This window comes from Neoarius graeffei, chromosome 5, assembly GCF_027579695.1.
Source record: "Neoarius graeffei isolate fNeoGra1 chromosome 5, fNeoGra1.pri, whole genome shotgun sequence".
Taxonomy (NCBI): Eukaryota; Metazoa; Chordata; class Actinopteri; order Siluriformes; family Ariidae; genus Neoarius; species Neoarius graeffei.
The window spans coordinates 109,996,251-110,011,880 of NC_083573.1; the positions used below are offsets into that span (position 1 = coordinate 109,996,251).

The window sequence follows — 15,630 nt, forward strand, 5'->3', positions numbered from 1 at the left end:
AGTCTGGAGTGGGCATAGGTATTCAACCCCTAAAGTCAGTACCTTTTGCTGCAATTCCAGCTGCAAGTCTCTTAGGGAATGTCTCGATTAGCTTAGCACAGGGGTTGTCAACCTTTTCTGCTTCGAGGCCCACCTATTCATACTTGTACCGAGTCAGGGCTCATTAAAAAAGATCCCCAATTGTGCCACAGATTCTCAATTGGATTGAGGTCTGGGCTTTGATTAGGCCATTCCAAGACATTTAAATGTTTCCCTTTAAATCACTCCAGTGTAGCTTTAGCAGTATGTTTAGGGTCATTGTCCTGCTGGAACGTGAACCTTCGTCCCAGTCTCAAACCTCTGGCCAACTCAAACAGAGATCTTTCCTTCAGTCCTGACCAGCTTTCCTGTCCCTGCGGATGAAAATCATCCCCACAGCATGATGCTGCCACCACCATGCTTCACTGTAGGAATGGTGTTCTCGGGGTGTTGGGTTTGCGTCACACATGGCATTTCCCATGATGGCCACAAAGTTCTGTTTTAGTCTCATTTGACCAGAGAATCTTCCATGTGTTTGGGGAGTCTGCCACATGCTGTTGCGCAAACTCCAAACGTGTTTTCTTCAGCAATGGCTTTTTTATGGCTGCTCTTCCCTAAAGCCCCGCCCACTCTGTGGAGCGCACAGCTTAAAGTGGTCCTATGAACAGATACTCCCATCTTCACTGTGGATCTTTGCAGCTCCTTCAGTGTTATCTTTGGTGTCTTTGTTGCATCTCTGATTAATGTCCTCCTTGATCGGTCTGTGAGTTTTGGTGGGCGGGGCCTTCTCTTGTCAGGTTTGTTGTGGTGCCATATTCTTTCCATTTTGCTATAATGGATTTAATGGAGCTCTGTGGGATATTCAAAGTTTGAGATTTTTTATAACCCAACCCTGATCTATACTTCTCCACAACTTTGTCTCTGACCTGTTTGGAGGCTCCTTGGTTTTCATGTTGCTTGCTTAGTAGTGTTGCAGAGTCAGGGTCCTTCCAGAACAGGTTGATTTATACACACATCATGTGACAGATTATGTGACACTGATTGCACACAGGTGGATCTTAATCACCTAATTATGTGACTTATGAAGTGAATTGGTTGGAGCAGCTCTTATTTAAGGGTTTCATATGAAAGGGGGTGAATACTTATGCACACTCCAGATTTCTGTTTTTACATCTTAATTATTGTTTGTGTCAAATAAACAAAATGCACCTTTAAAGTGGTCGGCGTGTTGTGTAAATCAAATGGTGCTAACCCTCAAACTCCATTTTAATTCCAGCTTTTAATGCAACAAAACAGGACAAACACCAAGGGGGTGAATACTTTTGTAAGATACTTTACAAACAGTTTGGTGCTCTGGAAAATCAGTTCAGTGTGAAATTAACCAAACCAAATGACAGTACCAGTGTGTGTGTGTAAGAGAGAGAGAGAGAACTGTGTGTGTGTGTGTGTGTGTGTGTGAGAGAGAGAGAGTACTGTGTGTGCATGAGAGAGAGAGAGAGAACTCTGTGTGCGCGCGCGAGCGTGAGAGAGAGATCTTGTGTCTCCACCTCTGTCCGTCCCTTTCCCTTTCTTGTAGTTAAATCCATCGTCTCCTATGAGCTGAGACACGTGGATCTGTCCAAGTACAAACACACAGTCTCTTTATTAGGATGCAGTGCTGCTGCACAGCAACCTATGGGCTCCCCTAGGGGAGCCCATAGGTTGCAGTGCAAAGCACTGCAACGCACTGCAACTATTGTTCTTCTACGTGTTTCTTCTTCTTATATTTATTATTCCTACTCAAATTTCGATTTCGAATAACTCAATAACCGTACGTAGTACACAGACAAACAATATATCAAAACGTGCGGCTCGATCGGACTCGCTATGCTATTACTTTTCTCTACAGAATACGATTTTTTCGCGACGTTGTCGCGAAAAAATCGCCCAAAAAAAACCCATTAATTTCTATGGAATTAATTGAAAAAAAAAGCACTTTTTCAAACATCCGCTGCTCTGGCATGCTTTCACCTAGAGACGTGATTCAAACTCTAAAATGTAGGAAAACTTCTCTGTGGATCTGGCATTCAACTTTTCTGCTAGGTTCTACACTTTCGGATCAGTCCCGGCTCAAACGCCATGTGGGTTCTGGGAGAAAATCCGGCTTTATAATGGGTGTCTATTGCGTTACACACCAGTGCAGCTCGTTTACTTAGAGTGGAGAGAGCTTGAAAAAATAGCTCAAACTTTCTCGCTTAAACTGTGGTTTCAGCCACAAATTTCACTCTACAGACATAAATTTCTCAAAAATAGTAGTAAAACTTGTCCTGATTCACACAATGTGTCTACCTAAACGATAGGATTTACAGTTTTTGAATGAGAAGCCTCAAACTGAGGAGAGTGCAGCCGAGAGGCCTCATTGACACCCATTATAAACGTGGCAGAAAAGTCACTCATTTTTAACTCGCTCTAGTGTCCTCATTTTTAACAATACAGACAAAAAATTACATCAGTATATTCAGGAGACCCTTCTAGCGCTCACTGTGAAAGAATTTTGTGAATAGCTGCTTTCGTTGTCGAGTTATTTGTCGTTGTTCGAGGCCTGCTCCTGAGCAAAAAACAGCAGAAAACTGACAATCTTGTGTGTCTTAACGCTCCTGCTCAGGCCCGTCGCCATGCCGACTGGGGCCAGTGAGGGAGCAGAGAGAGGGGGGGCTGCTGTCTCAAGCACACACATAAATCATGGCGTTGTAGCTTCATAGCAGGTCACACATTCACGGCCAGCGAACATGCGTGACCGAATTGCTTCGCGCACTGCATCCTCTCTCAATTTCCCCCGGGGAATTGTCCGATCTAGTTTTATATTTTTATTCTGACATCAGAACCTTGTGTTCAGGGAGACACTTTATTTCACTACTGATGGAACACACTGCATTTATCCATCAGATATTCACAGATTTCATCATTTCTCTTCCAGTCTGTGTGGGTGTAATCTGACAGAGGAAAGCTGTAGAGTTCTGTCCTCAGTTCTCAGCTCAAACTCCTCCAGACTGAGAGAACTGGACCTGAGTGACAATAACCTGCAGGATTCAGGAGTGAAGCTGCTCTCTGCTGGACTGGAGAATCCACACTGTACACTGGAGATACTGAGGTATACACACACACACACACACACACACACACACACACACACACAGAGAGTAAGTGTACTGTGTATAAAGATTGTGTGTGTTGTGTAGTAAAGCTGAGTGATTTATGCTGTAACTGAGATGTTTCTCTCTACAGGTTGTCTTTCTGCAGTATTACAGGTGAAGGTTGTGCTGCTCTGGTTTCAGCTCTGAGGTCAAATCCCTCATCGCACCTGAGAGAACTGGATCTGAACCGCAATAATCCAGGAGAATCAGGAGAGAAGCTGCTCTCTGATCTACTGAAGAATCCGCACTGTACACTGAGTCTCACACACACAGGATGATGAGGATAAACCCTTACAGAACAAAGTGATTTGAAAATCATCATCATTTAGTGATAATCAGATGTGTACAACATGTCAGCACTTCCACTTCTCTAGCTGTTTGTAAAAATTCACCAGCTGAGATAAATAAACTTTAATTAACTCAACAATCATAAATATTTTCTTATTAATATCTTTTACAGCAAAACAGAAACTGTTAATGCACATCGAACATCATTTAATAGTTCTGTATGTACAGTATGCTTCTGTTTTTCCATTTACATGCAGCAGAAGGTCACATTTATGTTTAAAACACATCATAAATATCTTATAGTATCAGTTCACTGCAGTAATTTGATCATTGCACAAAGTTACACACTGTTTATAACTGCGTAAAGTAAATTATTTTCCTCCTGGAGTTGTTATAAAATTCGGATGAGAAGTTTAATTTGGTTGACTCTGTACATAACTAATGTTTTAATCAACTTTTAAATGCTGTGTTTATAAAAATGAAGATGATTATCAATTCTGTATTGAATGTTAGAAATATTTGTGTGAAGACACTTCATTGTGTATATGTACTGTGTGTGTCAATACACATCGATATACTGATTATTGATCAGCATGTTATTTTCTCGAAGCATCTTTGAGACACTGATGGTTTAAAATTACATTGAAATGAATAATTTGCTGTAAATCGCTGTTTCACATTGTAGACTATTATACTCCCATTTAATATTGCATTATAAGCATAATAGCTTTGGGTGACCACAGGAGGGGAACAGAACAGGGCCCTGTACTACGAACGGAGGTCAACCTACCCAGAAGTAACCCAGGGTTCCCCCGCTAAACCGGGGTTGACAAAACCTGGTTATCTTGTTTGGGGTTAAACGGTACTACGACACCAGTTATGAAGTTGATTTGTTGAACCTGTGTTAACCTAATCAGGGTTAATGCGCGTTCACATTAAAGGGGAGGTTATCAGCGCAAATCACCACTGTTCACAATGGCACGGTCGCCGTACTTCACGGAGGAAGAATGCGCTGTCATAATGCAAAGCTATGAGGAGTTCAAAACAACATTAAGAGCAAAATCTAACACAGCGGCTGCCAATAAGGAGCGGCAAGCATGTTGGCAACGAATTGCCGATTGGGTAAATGCGCAAGTACATTCTCCCTGTTCCAGAACAGAAGTATAGGATGAGAGAAAGCTTCATGATCAATCACAAGTCACAGAAAATGGTCCTTCGACGTGGCCCCAGTCATATATAGCTTGTTTAATGTCCGAAAAATCCTGAATAAAATTTGGTATGGTAAATTCATGGAGTAGCCTACTTAAGCTGATATGTGCACATGAGTCACATGAATTAGGATGACTGACTGTTCAGTCCCTTTAAGTTGGTGTCGGTCCTGTGAACATTTCAGAGGCAACAGCAGTGCCAAACGCACCTGGCAACAGGTTAAAATGAAATATAAAAACATCATTCATAATGGTGCGTGTGCACAAGCAAACATTCATTTGGCTTTTCTGTCTTTTCTTTTCAGGAATGGGAGAACTTGAATAAATAAATACAGTAGGAATGAGTGGTGATTTTGGCTTTTCTTTATTTTGTGTTACTGCCTGAAAAATTTACATCACCTAACGCAAAATGGGACCAGTACTGACAGGTTGATTTGAGGTATGGACATGACCTATTTGAATGTGGGCCTATATGAAGTAGACCTTTTACCTGTACGTTGATGCTATGGAAGGATTTTCTATTCACATAATCCGCCTCATGCTCTCCCAGGGGTGCACTGATTCGGATGTGAGTGCAGTCAGTGGCTCCTATTACTCTTGGGAAACCTGTATATTTTGTTAGTCATATCAATTGTCAGTCACAATTGTCTCTATGAGAGTAGGCAAACAGACACAATTTAATATTAGTAATTACCTGCGATTGCATAAAACCCTTCTTTGATCTGAAGTGCGGTTAAATGCCCAGGGAACACGACAAATGCATTCATCAGTTTGGTTAGGGCAAGTACCACTTTGCGAATCATACGACATAGTGTTCTTACTGAGGTTTTCAGCATCACCGATGGAATACATATATTGTCCACTGGCAAAGTAATGCAATGACAAGCACATAATTTGCTCGATTGTGAGGGCCTGGCTTCGGCGGGTTACATTGCAGACGTCTGCCTCGATCAGCTGGCAAAGGTAACGAATTCCCTCAGCTGAGAATGTATATCGTTCATGAAGAACATCGTCCGGGTATGCCAGCGGATTCTGGCGGTCTCTAAATACCCTCGCCCTCCGGAGAGAGCCCCTCACATTCTGCGCTCCGATATCGCACGGGTCATCCAGGTACGCTGGCATTGTCTCTAGAGGAAATGTCGGTGGAGAGGTGGTGTTTAAAAAGGGTGTGGTTAATCGGAAACCTCGGGTTAACCAAGAACATAACCTGAGACGAGCAGGTTTGAGATGCAGCGTAAATTGCCATGGCAGCATACCTCGGTTTGAACATAGCCAACTTTCGTAGTATGGGTTAATCGGGAAGTTACGCTGCACATAATCAAGTTACTCTCGAAGTTACCCTGGTAAGCCAGAAAACCCGCTTCGTAGTACAGGCCCCAGATCCTGGAGATGGAACTGATCCCCATCAACCCTGTGACACATAATACAGCTCCATCTAGTGGCTCTTCCTGATATGACACTGTATGGTGTTTTCCAGTTTCTCTCATTCGGATACACACTGTAACGGATACCAAATAACATTCATTCTGCTCAAATCTCTGAACCACACAATATTCCTGTAGGTTGAATTGGGATTAATTAAATTATAAATTGTAATAATTGATAATTAAATTAATCAATTTATAAATAAAGATCAGTCTCATAAAATCTTAAATTATTAATCTTAATACTCACCGTGAATGGTTACATTCAAGATTAATGGTAGCTCTGTATTAGATGGGAAACCCAGTTGTATACAAAAGCTAAATTCTGAAGGAAAAAGGAGTTCTAAATAGTTGACCTTGTGAATAAACAACAGGAACAAGTAAAATGCAATTCAATTTTATTAGCTTTTATTTGTCTACTACTCACTAATAATAATAATCTCAAAATACATTCAATGTCGGCAAGGGTAATAACAAGACAAAACAATGGAACAATTACACCTGGACTATAAAGTTGAGGGAAAGAGAGAGAGAAAGAGATAGAAGAAGAGAATCCCTTGTGTGTGCGTGTGTGTGGAGGTGTGTGTGTGTGTGTGTGACCTAGCTTGTCGTTAGCTAAAACAAAGGAATGTTAGCTAAAACAAAGGAATGTTAGCTAAATAGAACAAAGGATTAGCTCTGTGGCTAATGTGTGCTTTGTGTAGGTATCTGTGGGCAGATGCTAATGACTAGCCACTCTGGCAATGCTTAAACAAAATGGCGGTCCGTGCGTAGGTGTCGTATCACAGGTAACTCAATGAGGGAGGTAACAAAATGGCGTCGGAAAAATGGCGCCTGCAGGCCTAGTCGAGAACACAAGCCTACGAGCTAGCGTATCACCCTGAGGTAGCTAGCAATAAGTTGCTAAGGAGAATCTGACCACGCTACAGCTGGATCCAAACACTGCACTTAACAACAATTTCCAACAGACTATCTAGGCAAAGAACTCAACGCGAGAGAGAGAGAGAGAGAGAGAGTGTGTATGGATGGAGAGGACTAGGCCTTGTAGCGGTCTAGCCTCGGAGCTTAAAATAACAAACTTGTCACTGCGCTGCTAATCAGATAGGGAAGCTAGCAATGGAGTTAAGGAAAGATATCATGCAAGATACCCTGTCTAACAAGTTCAAAGAAAAAAACAGAACCAAAACAAACAATAAAAACAAACAAACACCTTCCGTGTCTGAGCGGGTATGCTAAATAGCTCAAAGCTTAAACATGACCCTAACAACCATCTGAATAAGCTACAAATTAAAAATTTGCCCAAGTGCCTACTCAATGCGATGGAAGTTCTTTCTCCGATGTCCGCGCTGAGGGTCGCAGTCCGAGGAGAGGAGGTTAGCGGCGCGTTGCGTCCAACCGCGGCTAACGAAGCAGGGAGATGGAGGCCTAGCTGGCCCACGGTGCTTCAGGAGAAACCTCCGGTGATGCGTCGACGAGAAAAAGCTGAGAGGAGCGAAGCTGTCCGCAAATGCCTCTTAGCGTGGAAAACTACTTAACTGTAGTTAAACTTTGCAAAGGTTTAGAATCAAAACCACTATATCGCTGAAACTTAGCGGGTCGTTCAAAAGTTCGGCCGAAACTAATTTGAACAGGCTGTTCTCAGACAATAGCGGTTAGTCTCAACACTGTAGGCGAGCGTGCCTACAGTCCGTCCGACCACTCCAGTAGTCAGAACACGAGAGGACGAATCGAGGCGCTCTCGATACCGTTAAAGCAGTTCCACCTTACGTCACATCCGGGTGGAGCACGCAAGGAATTGTGGGATCGTTATAGGGGGCGCTGGCGAGTTACCAACATTCCCCCCTTGGCCATAGGCGCTGAAAGGAGTGATACCCTATGGGCACATGGTGTTTAGTCTGCGGCCCACGGTCCCTAGTAATCCACAATGAGGTAGTTCCACAATGAGGTAGTTCCACAATGAGGTAGTTCCAAAGGTCCTTTCTGTGAAAAGTCTTTCAGACACAGTTCAACAGTTCAATTCATTTCATACAGTCCATAAGATGCATAGGCACTTGGGCATGAAAGCATAGGCACTTGGACATGAAAACAATTACACTATGGCTACTTAACTACCTTCTACATACAACATTTCACACAGCAAACAAAAAAAATAATCAAAACTCCATAAAAGAAAATGGAAAAGAGGGGTTAGTTAGCGTGTTAGCAAGCCTACTCTTCAAGAAAGTTAGTGGAGGCCTTAGGCCTGATGGAGAATCGGACAATGCCACGATCTAATTTCTCAGGTGCGTAGATCGTTTTGTCCAGTTTGCGGTGTAGTGTCAGTATGTACCTATGTAGAGTGATGGCTATGAAGACTGTGATAACCCAACCGCTAGCTAGAAATCCCAGCGCAATTCGGCTTATTAAAGATCCTTGATCGGACGAAGGGTTTGCGCGGTTATTCAAGAAAGTGGTAGCGATGCCAGTGGGCTTAAGATCGAATTGCACGGTTTTGGTCCCTTCCAGCAGTAGTTGTGCTTGGAGGGTGGAGTTTATCTCAAGTTCGTGACCTGGGAAGGCATCGGGCATTTCTATCTCGGTCTCATACTGGTCAGCGCTAAGGTGATGGAGGGTGATGTCACCCACGTGAACAGTGGCTCCTAGTGGGACACTTAGGAGAGAGGTTTCGTTAGGGATCTTCATTCTAGTGGCAGTGTTATGTTGATCATATGATACCAGAATCTCAGTTTGGGGAGTGTTGATTAGCCACCGATTGCCAGCTCTTTCTACTCTAGTTCCTATTCCTTCATCTTTAATAGACAATTTGCCTGCACACTTCTGATCGGGGACTTTTGTCAATCCACAGAGACGGTCTGTGGTGTCTCGGATTAAGGGATTGCTGGGGCAGACCCAGTGGATATCTTTGGTAGAGGTGCACATGTCTAAGTTAGGGACGAGGTAGATAGAGGGGTTGTCATCGTGATAGGCTATGGTGGGAGGTGTCTGCAAACGTACGTGTACGTCGTTGTTCCAGAAACCTACATTAAGGACAGATTTGATTCTGTATATGTTTTGCCGTTCAATAACGGGGAGATTGAGGATGAAGCCTATTTCTAGGTTTTGAGGGTTCACAAAAATGGGGATAGCACTGCCAAGACTATAAGCCAGATGAATCTGTGATGAGTAAACGTTAGTCGTGGTAGTAGATCGGAGTATGCTGTCAACCATGCTGAGGGGTATCAAATATGGTGGGATTTTACCTCCACTCAGGGTGCTGAGAGAGCTACTTACTTCTCTCATCAGGTCCTGCATTAGGTCTCGGATTACTCGGACATACTTGACTTCGCTTCTCATGATTGCTGCTAGCCTGTCTACGGCATGTACTGTGTTCTTGATTAATGTAGAATGCATGTTAACGGTTAGTATGGTTCCCTGCAGGGTTTTGCCTAGGCCCTGCAGCTCCTCCTGTTGAGTTAGTAGTCTACCCTGGATTTCTGGCATTTCTTCCTTAAGAATGTTCATTTCTCGTTTGACCGCGGTCAGGCTAACGGTGTTAACGGCAGACAGGCCCATTGAGAACAGAGAGCCAATGGCGGATGCAGCAGTAAGTAGTCCTCCGAGGAACCGTTTAGGGCGTGTTTTGCCGCTGAGTTCCTCCTCAGTGACTATGAACTTCTGTAACTGTTCGAGCATGTGAACTGTGGTACGCTTGGCGTGTTCGATGTTGGACCCAATCTCGGAGTCAGGCCCGGTTTCGAGGTTTGTTTGTGTGGGCGATCTAAAATGCTTACGGTACACGTCCCAAGGATCGAGGCGGGTGTACACGCGCTGGGTATGGACGCGGCAATTGGTGAGGAGCAGTCCTGGGGCATCTTGGAGAACAATGCCACTCGGCGGACCTGGTTCCACTATGTTACCGGCCAATGTGGTCTGCAGGACTAGGAAGATGCCGAGGATCCAGAGAGGGGCCATTCTGCAACATACAGGAGTTTGTTATTCCGATTTGAGTGGTAACAAGGGTGGTTACTTATAGATGCACGCTTATGGATTGAGAGGCATGCAACTAAGTTGGGGAGGCTATAACTTATTGTTTGTCCACCCCCCTATGGAGTGTGGACTGCTCAAAAAGCTTTATTTGGTTGCTATGGACCCATCTATACGAAGGCGCCTGGCTGGGCTTCGAAGTTTTGATGCGGTAGGCGACGGGGGACAGTTTACCGACGATTTCGAAAGGACCGGACCAACGGGGTAAGAATTTTCTGGCTACTCCTACCGGTTTGGTGAAATTGAAGTATAGGACTCTGTCGCCTACTTCGTACTCACGGTGTGTCGCCTTTCTGTCGTAGTAAGCTTTCTGTCCTTTCGCACTCTTTTCGAGGTGTTCCTGGGCCCACGCAAATGTGGCCTGCAAGTGGCGTTGCAAGTCGGTGACGTACTGGTGTGCGGTGTACGCAGTGGCAACGCTTAGGTCCTCTGGTCGGTAGAGGAGGTGTAAGGGAAGAACCATTTCACGGCCAGTCATCATTTCGAACGGGGTGACTCCGGTGGTGCGGTGAGGAGTGGACCGAATGGCCATCAGCACCAGAGGGAGTTTGATGTCCCAATCTTTGCCATGGTGACTCACATACTTGCGAAGCATGCTCACGATGGTTTGGTTGGCGCGTTCGACCTGACCGGAAGACTGAGGATGATACGCGATGTGGAACTTTGCCTCGACTCCGAGCATCTCCCACAACACTCTCATGACCTCTGCGGTGAAATGAGTACCTCGGTCGGAGTCAATGGATAGGGGCAAGCCCCAACGGCTGAACACATGGTTCATAAGAAGGAGAGCGGTGGTCTCTGCGGTTTCGTTTGGGGCGGGCAAGCATTCCACCCACTTCGTGAACGCGCAAGTGACGGTCAGGAGGTACTTATTACCTTGAGCCGATTTCGGCACCGGTCCGACCCAGTCTATCTGGAGATTAGACCAGGGGAATGAGATGCCTTTGCTTTGCAGTGGGGCGCGGTTCAACGGTTGGGCTGGTCGGAATTGGCAGCAAATCAAGCACCCTTTGACATACTCGGTAACGTTCTGAATCATGAAGGGCCAATAGACAATCTGTTGGAGTGTCTGGTAGGTCGCCTGAGCGTTCCTATGGCCCCCACACGGGCTGTCGTGAGCGTACTGCAACATGACCCCCCCTATGATCTGTGGGCACGACCCACCGGGGAGGTCCCTGGTTGCGTGGTGTGTACACCAGGAGTCCTTTCTCGAGTTTTAAGCCGTTTTTGAGATTGTGAAGGTGATTTAAGTCTCGGGACTGTTGCAACTCTTGTGGGGAAATTGGGGACGCCACGGGGTCCGCAAGGAACTTACGGATTTGGTGGATCACGGGATCCCTTTCCTGCATAGACACCAGGTCGGCATCCTGGGGCAGTCGGCCGAGTTGCCCTGTTCCTGCTTGGGGTACTGCGTCAGTTTGACCTGCTCTAGCCTGTCGGCGAGTAATCGCGGTTACGTTATGGCGTGGCGTCTCGGGAAGCCATGACGGCTGGAATTCCCAAAGGGGGCCGTCTACGGCTCCCGCTTTGGCGAGGCCATCTGCCTCATCGTTACCGACTTTGTCAGGTCCTGGGACGTGAGAATGTCCCTTCACCTTCTTCCAATAGACGCACATTCCCTGTTCGGTTACGAGTCGATCGCATGCTAGGAAGAGTTCGGAGTGTTTCACTTCCTTGCCCCTTGCGTTTTTCATGTCCTGCACCTTCTACGAGGGAAAGTGTGAGACGAAGCTATGCCTGGCATAATTTGAATCAGAGCAGAGGACTAACCGCTTGATGTTCTCACGGGCAGCTTGTTGCAGGACGATGAGCACGGCTGCTACCTCCGCATATTGGCTAGTCTTAGCCCCGAGTCGATGTTGGTATTTCCCTTGTATAGGGCCGTTCGCCCATACGATACCGACACCGGCTTGCACTTTGCATTCATGATGGAATGAGCATCCATCTATGTAAGCGGTGGGGAGGTCTTTGCAGACGTTCTCGTCATAGTAGTGGTGGTCGGAGGGGAGAGCAGGTACGGTTGTTAGTTCGGTTTGATCCGGACTATTCTCGCAGTCGCAATGCTGGCATTCCGCCAGGCCTCGGCCAAGCGCCATCTTGTGGTTCTGGGCGTACTTCACCTCGACGTCGTAGCCCTGTAGTGCCATCATCCAAGCTGCGATGCGACTGTTCGAAACTCTTCCCTCTCTCAGCCTCTGGCTGTTCAAGAACGAGACCGGTTGATGATTGGTCTCTATCACCACCTTCTGGCCACCAATGTAACTGCGAAAGTGTTCAACGGCCCAGACCGTGGCCAGCAGGGCTTTTTCGCAGTCTGAAAATTTAAACTCCACAGCACTGAGGGGCCGACTGGCGTATGCTACGACACGGCGATCTTTGTCATGCTGCTGTGACAGTGCAGCGCTCAGGCAGTGGGTGGAGAAACTAGCGTCCAAGAAGAACGGTTTGTCTTTGTCGGGATACGCGAGGCAGGGAGCGGAGCAGAGCTTCTGCTTCATGCTCTTGAACGCGAGTTCTTGAGGCTCACTCCACTGGAAGGGTTTATCCTTTCGGAGGAGCTCGGTGAGCGGTCGTGCTATCTCCACGTAGTCCTCAATGAACTGTCGGGAGTAGTTGCAGACCCCCAAGAAGCTCCTGAGTTCGGGTACGTTGGATGGGGCTTTGATGTCTTGGATAGCCCGCACCCTCCCCGACTGGGGTTCAATGCCCTCTGGCCCGACGCACAGTCCAACGTATTCGACTTTGGTGCGACACCACTGCCCTTTGGTGACAGAGAGCTTCGCTCCTGCTCTGGACAGCTGAGACAGAACATGGCGTATCTCTTCGAGGTGTGCATCAAAAGTCTGTGACCTAATGAGGATGTCATCGACATAGATCAAGTTGCCACGAGCTGCGGCATCGCTCATTGCCTTATGCAAGATGATGTTGAATTCAGCGGGGGAGTTCGCGTAGCCGAACGGACATCGGTTGAAAGTTAGCTGGCGGTTCCCAAAGGAAAAGGCCAGCTTGTGTTGGTCAGCTGGATCCACACGCATGGTCCAGAATCCACTCGCCACGTCGGCGGTGGAGAAGAACTTTGCACCCTTCACCTTGGCAAGTTCTTGATCCAGATGGATCATGGGCCATCTTGACAAGGGCACTTGCTTGTTCAGCTGCCTATAGTCAATGGTGAGACGCCACTTGCCGTTCGGTTTCAGCACCGGCCACAAGGGGGAGTTGTAAGTCGAGTTACACTCGCGAATGATCTGCTTTTCCAGCAGAGTGTCCAGTGTTTCTTGTATTGAGTCGTATGCGGCTAACGGGATTTTGTATTGCCGCACGAACGTCGGTGGAGCGTTCGGATCTGTTGGGATTCGGACGGTGTGGATGTCTGTGACTCCGCAGTCATTAGAATCTCGCGCCCAGATCGCCTTGAAGTCGTAGAACAGTTCACGGAGCTGTCATCTCTGGGCGTCCGTGGTCAGGCTGTCAGCTTTCACCAGCTGTTGTTGAACTTCTCGTTCGAAGCCTGGGTACGGTTCACCTAGAGCTGAATCGACGACCTCAGTTGCAGGGGTGTCGTTGCTCGATTGCGTGGCAAGAGCGTACACCAGCATGTGTTTCGGGGTGTCAGTTTTGGTCATGACTATGCGCTCGTCGCGAAGCATGTCGTGAGGTTCGACGCGGATCATGTGGAAAGGAAGAGTGATCCAGGGAGGTTCCACTGGATCGGAATGAGTGTCCGGCGTTGGCAGCTCACCAATGACTGGAATGGTGAGTTCAAAGTCATGGAATGCATGGTCTATCAGAAGGCCTAAAGGCCGATGGGCGGGGATCGTGATGGCGTCCCGCGTGGAGTTTTGAACCAGGAGGTAAGCGGAACGATGACTCACTTCAAGCAGCGGAGTCCCACACACGGCTAAATCGAGCTCCATGAAGAATCTGAGAGGCTGGAAGAACGCCTGGGAGCTACGAAACTGTTGGTCTTTCATGATGACCAGCTTAAGAGGGGACCCAGCAGTCCTAGCGGGAATGACAACGTCAAATTCGCTAGCGACATGGCAGGCTTGGGGAATCGTTTGTCCTGACCGCATTTGTTCCGGGTCAGCTTGGAACGGGTGCTTAGCAGCGTCGGCTTGGGTCCAGATGACCCGGTTGACTAGGTCCAGTTGGGCTCCCAGTCTGACCAAGATGTCTGCCCCAATGACCAGTGGGTCAGGAAGTCCGGGGACGACACTCAAGAAATGAAGGAATTCTCTCTGACCGATGGCGAGCGACACGGCGCAGACGCCCGTGGCTTTGATGGGGCTCTGGGGTTGTTCGGCTGACAGTAGCCGGTGGCTCTTCTGCACAAAGACAGGGGAAGGAGTGCTCTGACGCACTATGTCGAACCACGTTTGGCTGATGGCTGACTTCTCTGACCAAAGCGCTAACCTGACGGCAGGTGCCGTGACGCCGTTGACAGCAATGTTGCCAGATATCCAGGGGTAGTACCTGGTTGGGGCAGATTCGCCAAGAAAGCAAAGGAAAGACGGGTGGCCATCAAGCGCGTTGCGGTTGAGAAGAGTGTCGGTTGAGTTTGGTGCGTCTTGACTCGGCTCAGGGTGGAGCGGAGTGGTCTCGAGGTTCTCGGGGACCTGCCCTGACTCAGCTATCGGTGGAGTAGCCTCCACGCTAACTTCATCGCAACAGGCTCGATCGTGACGACGAGGATCTGGGGTCTGTGGGGACGCGACCTGGGCCCACAGTTGCCCACGACGACAGTCAATGAGGGGCGCTAGCCTATCTAGTAGGTCTTGGCCAATGAGGAACGGTTCTACCCCAACAGAGCAGATGTAAGTGGGGTGAGTGATGGACATGCCCTGGAAGGTGAGTTCTAACCATGCAATGGTTGTTACTGGGGCTTGATTCTGGGTGAAGCTAACCAAGTTGACGTCACAACGTTCGGTTCTGATGGGTCTACCTTGCGCGCGCTGCGCATCAGAAACCTCTGCGAAGACTTTGGAACACATCAGGGTGATTTCTGACCCGGTATCCAAGAGAGCTTGGAGGGAAACGTTGCCTTCTACCACCACTGGGGTATAGATACGCTTGGCGTTGCCTTTCCTAACCAAATCTCCAAGAAACTGCGTCAGGGGTGCATCCTGCGGGTCAGGCTTCACTACCGGGGGGGGTGGTTTCAACTCATCGCTGCCTATTGGGCAGGGGTCCTTTCCCCACCCCACGAGGTAGACACGCGGTTGTGGTGGGGATGGGTCCCGGCCTAGTCATGCTGACGGTTCGTCCCTGTCCTTGCTCGGCTTACCCTTCCTGTTCTTATTGCTCAGCAGTTGTTTAACCCGTGCTAATTCGGTCCTCAATTCTGCCATCCCAAGCGGCTCTTGGTTGGCTTGTTTAATCCGTGCTAATTCAGCCCTCAGTTCTGCCATCCCAAGCGGCTCTTGGTTGGCTTGTTTAGCGGTAGCTAGCTTAGGGCTCCGCTCCCTTCGAGAGGAGTTGCGATGGGGCCTTGACTGT

The 15,630-nt window shown here is 47.6% G+C and overlaps 1 protein-coding gene and 1 pseudogene across 1 annotated transcript in view; one reads left to right on the forward strand and one right to left on the reverse strand.

Moving 5' to 3' along the window:
* LOC132886324 (ribonuclease inhibitor-like) overlaps nucleotides 1-3,469 on the forward strand; it is a 19,300-nt gene extending 15,831 nt beyond the window's left edge. The window contains exon 3 of the mRNA XM_060920869.1: nucleotides 3,283-3,469. Coding sequence (XP_060776852.1) covers nucleotides 3,283-3,469 — 187 coding nt within the window. The remainder of the gene's footprint in view (nucleotides 1-3,282) is intronic.
* Nucleotides 3,470-5,051: 1,582 nt separating this feature from the next.
* LOC132886325 (putative nuclease HARBI1) lies at nucleotides 5,052-6,174 on the reverse strand (annotated as a pseudogene).
* Between the last annotated feature and the right edge of the window lie 9,456 nt (nucleotides 6,175-15,630).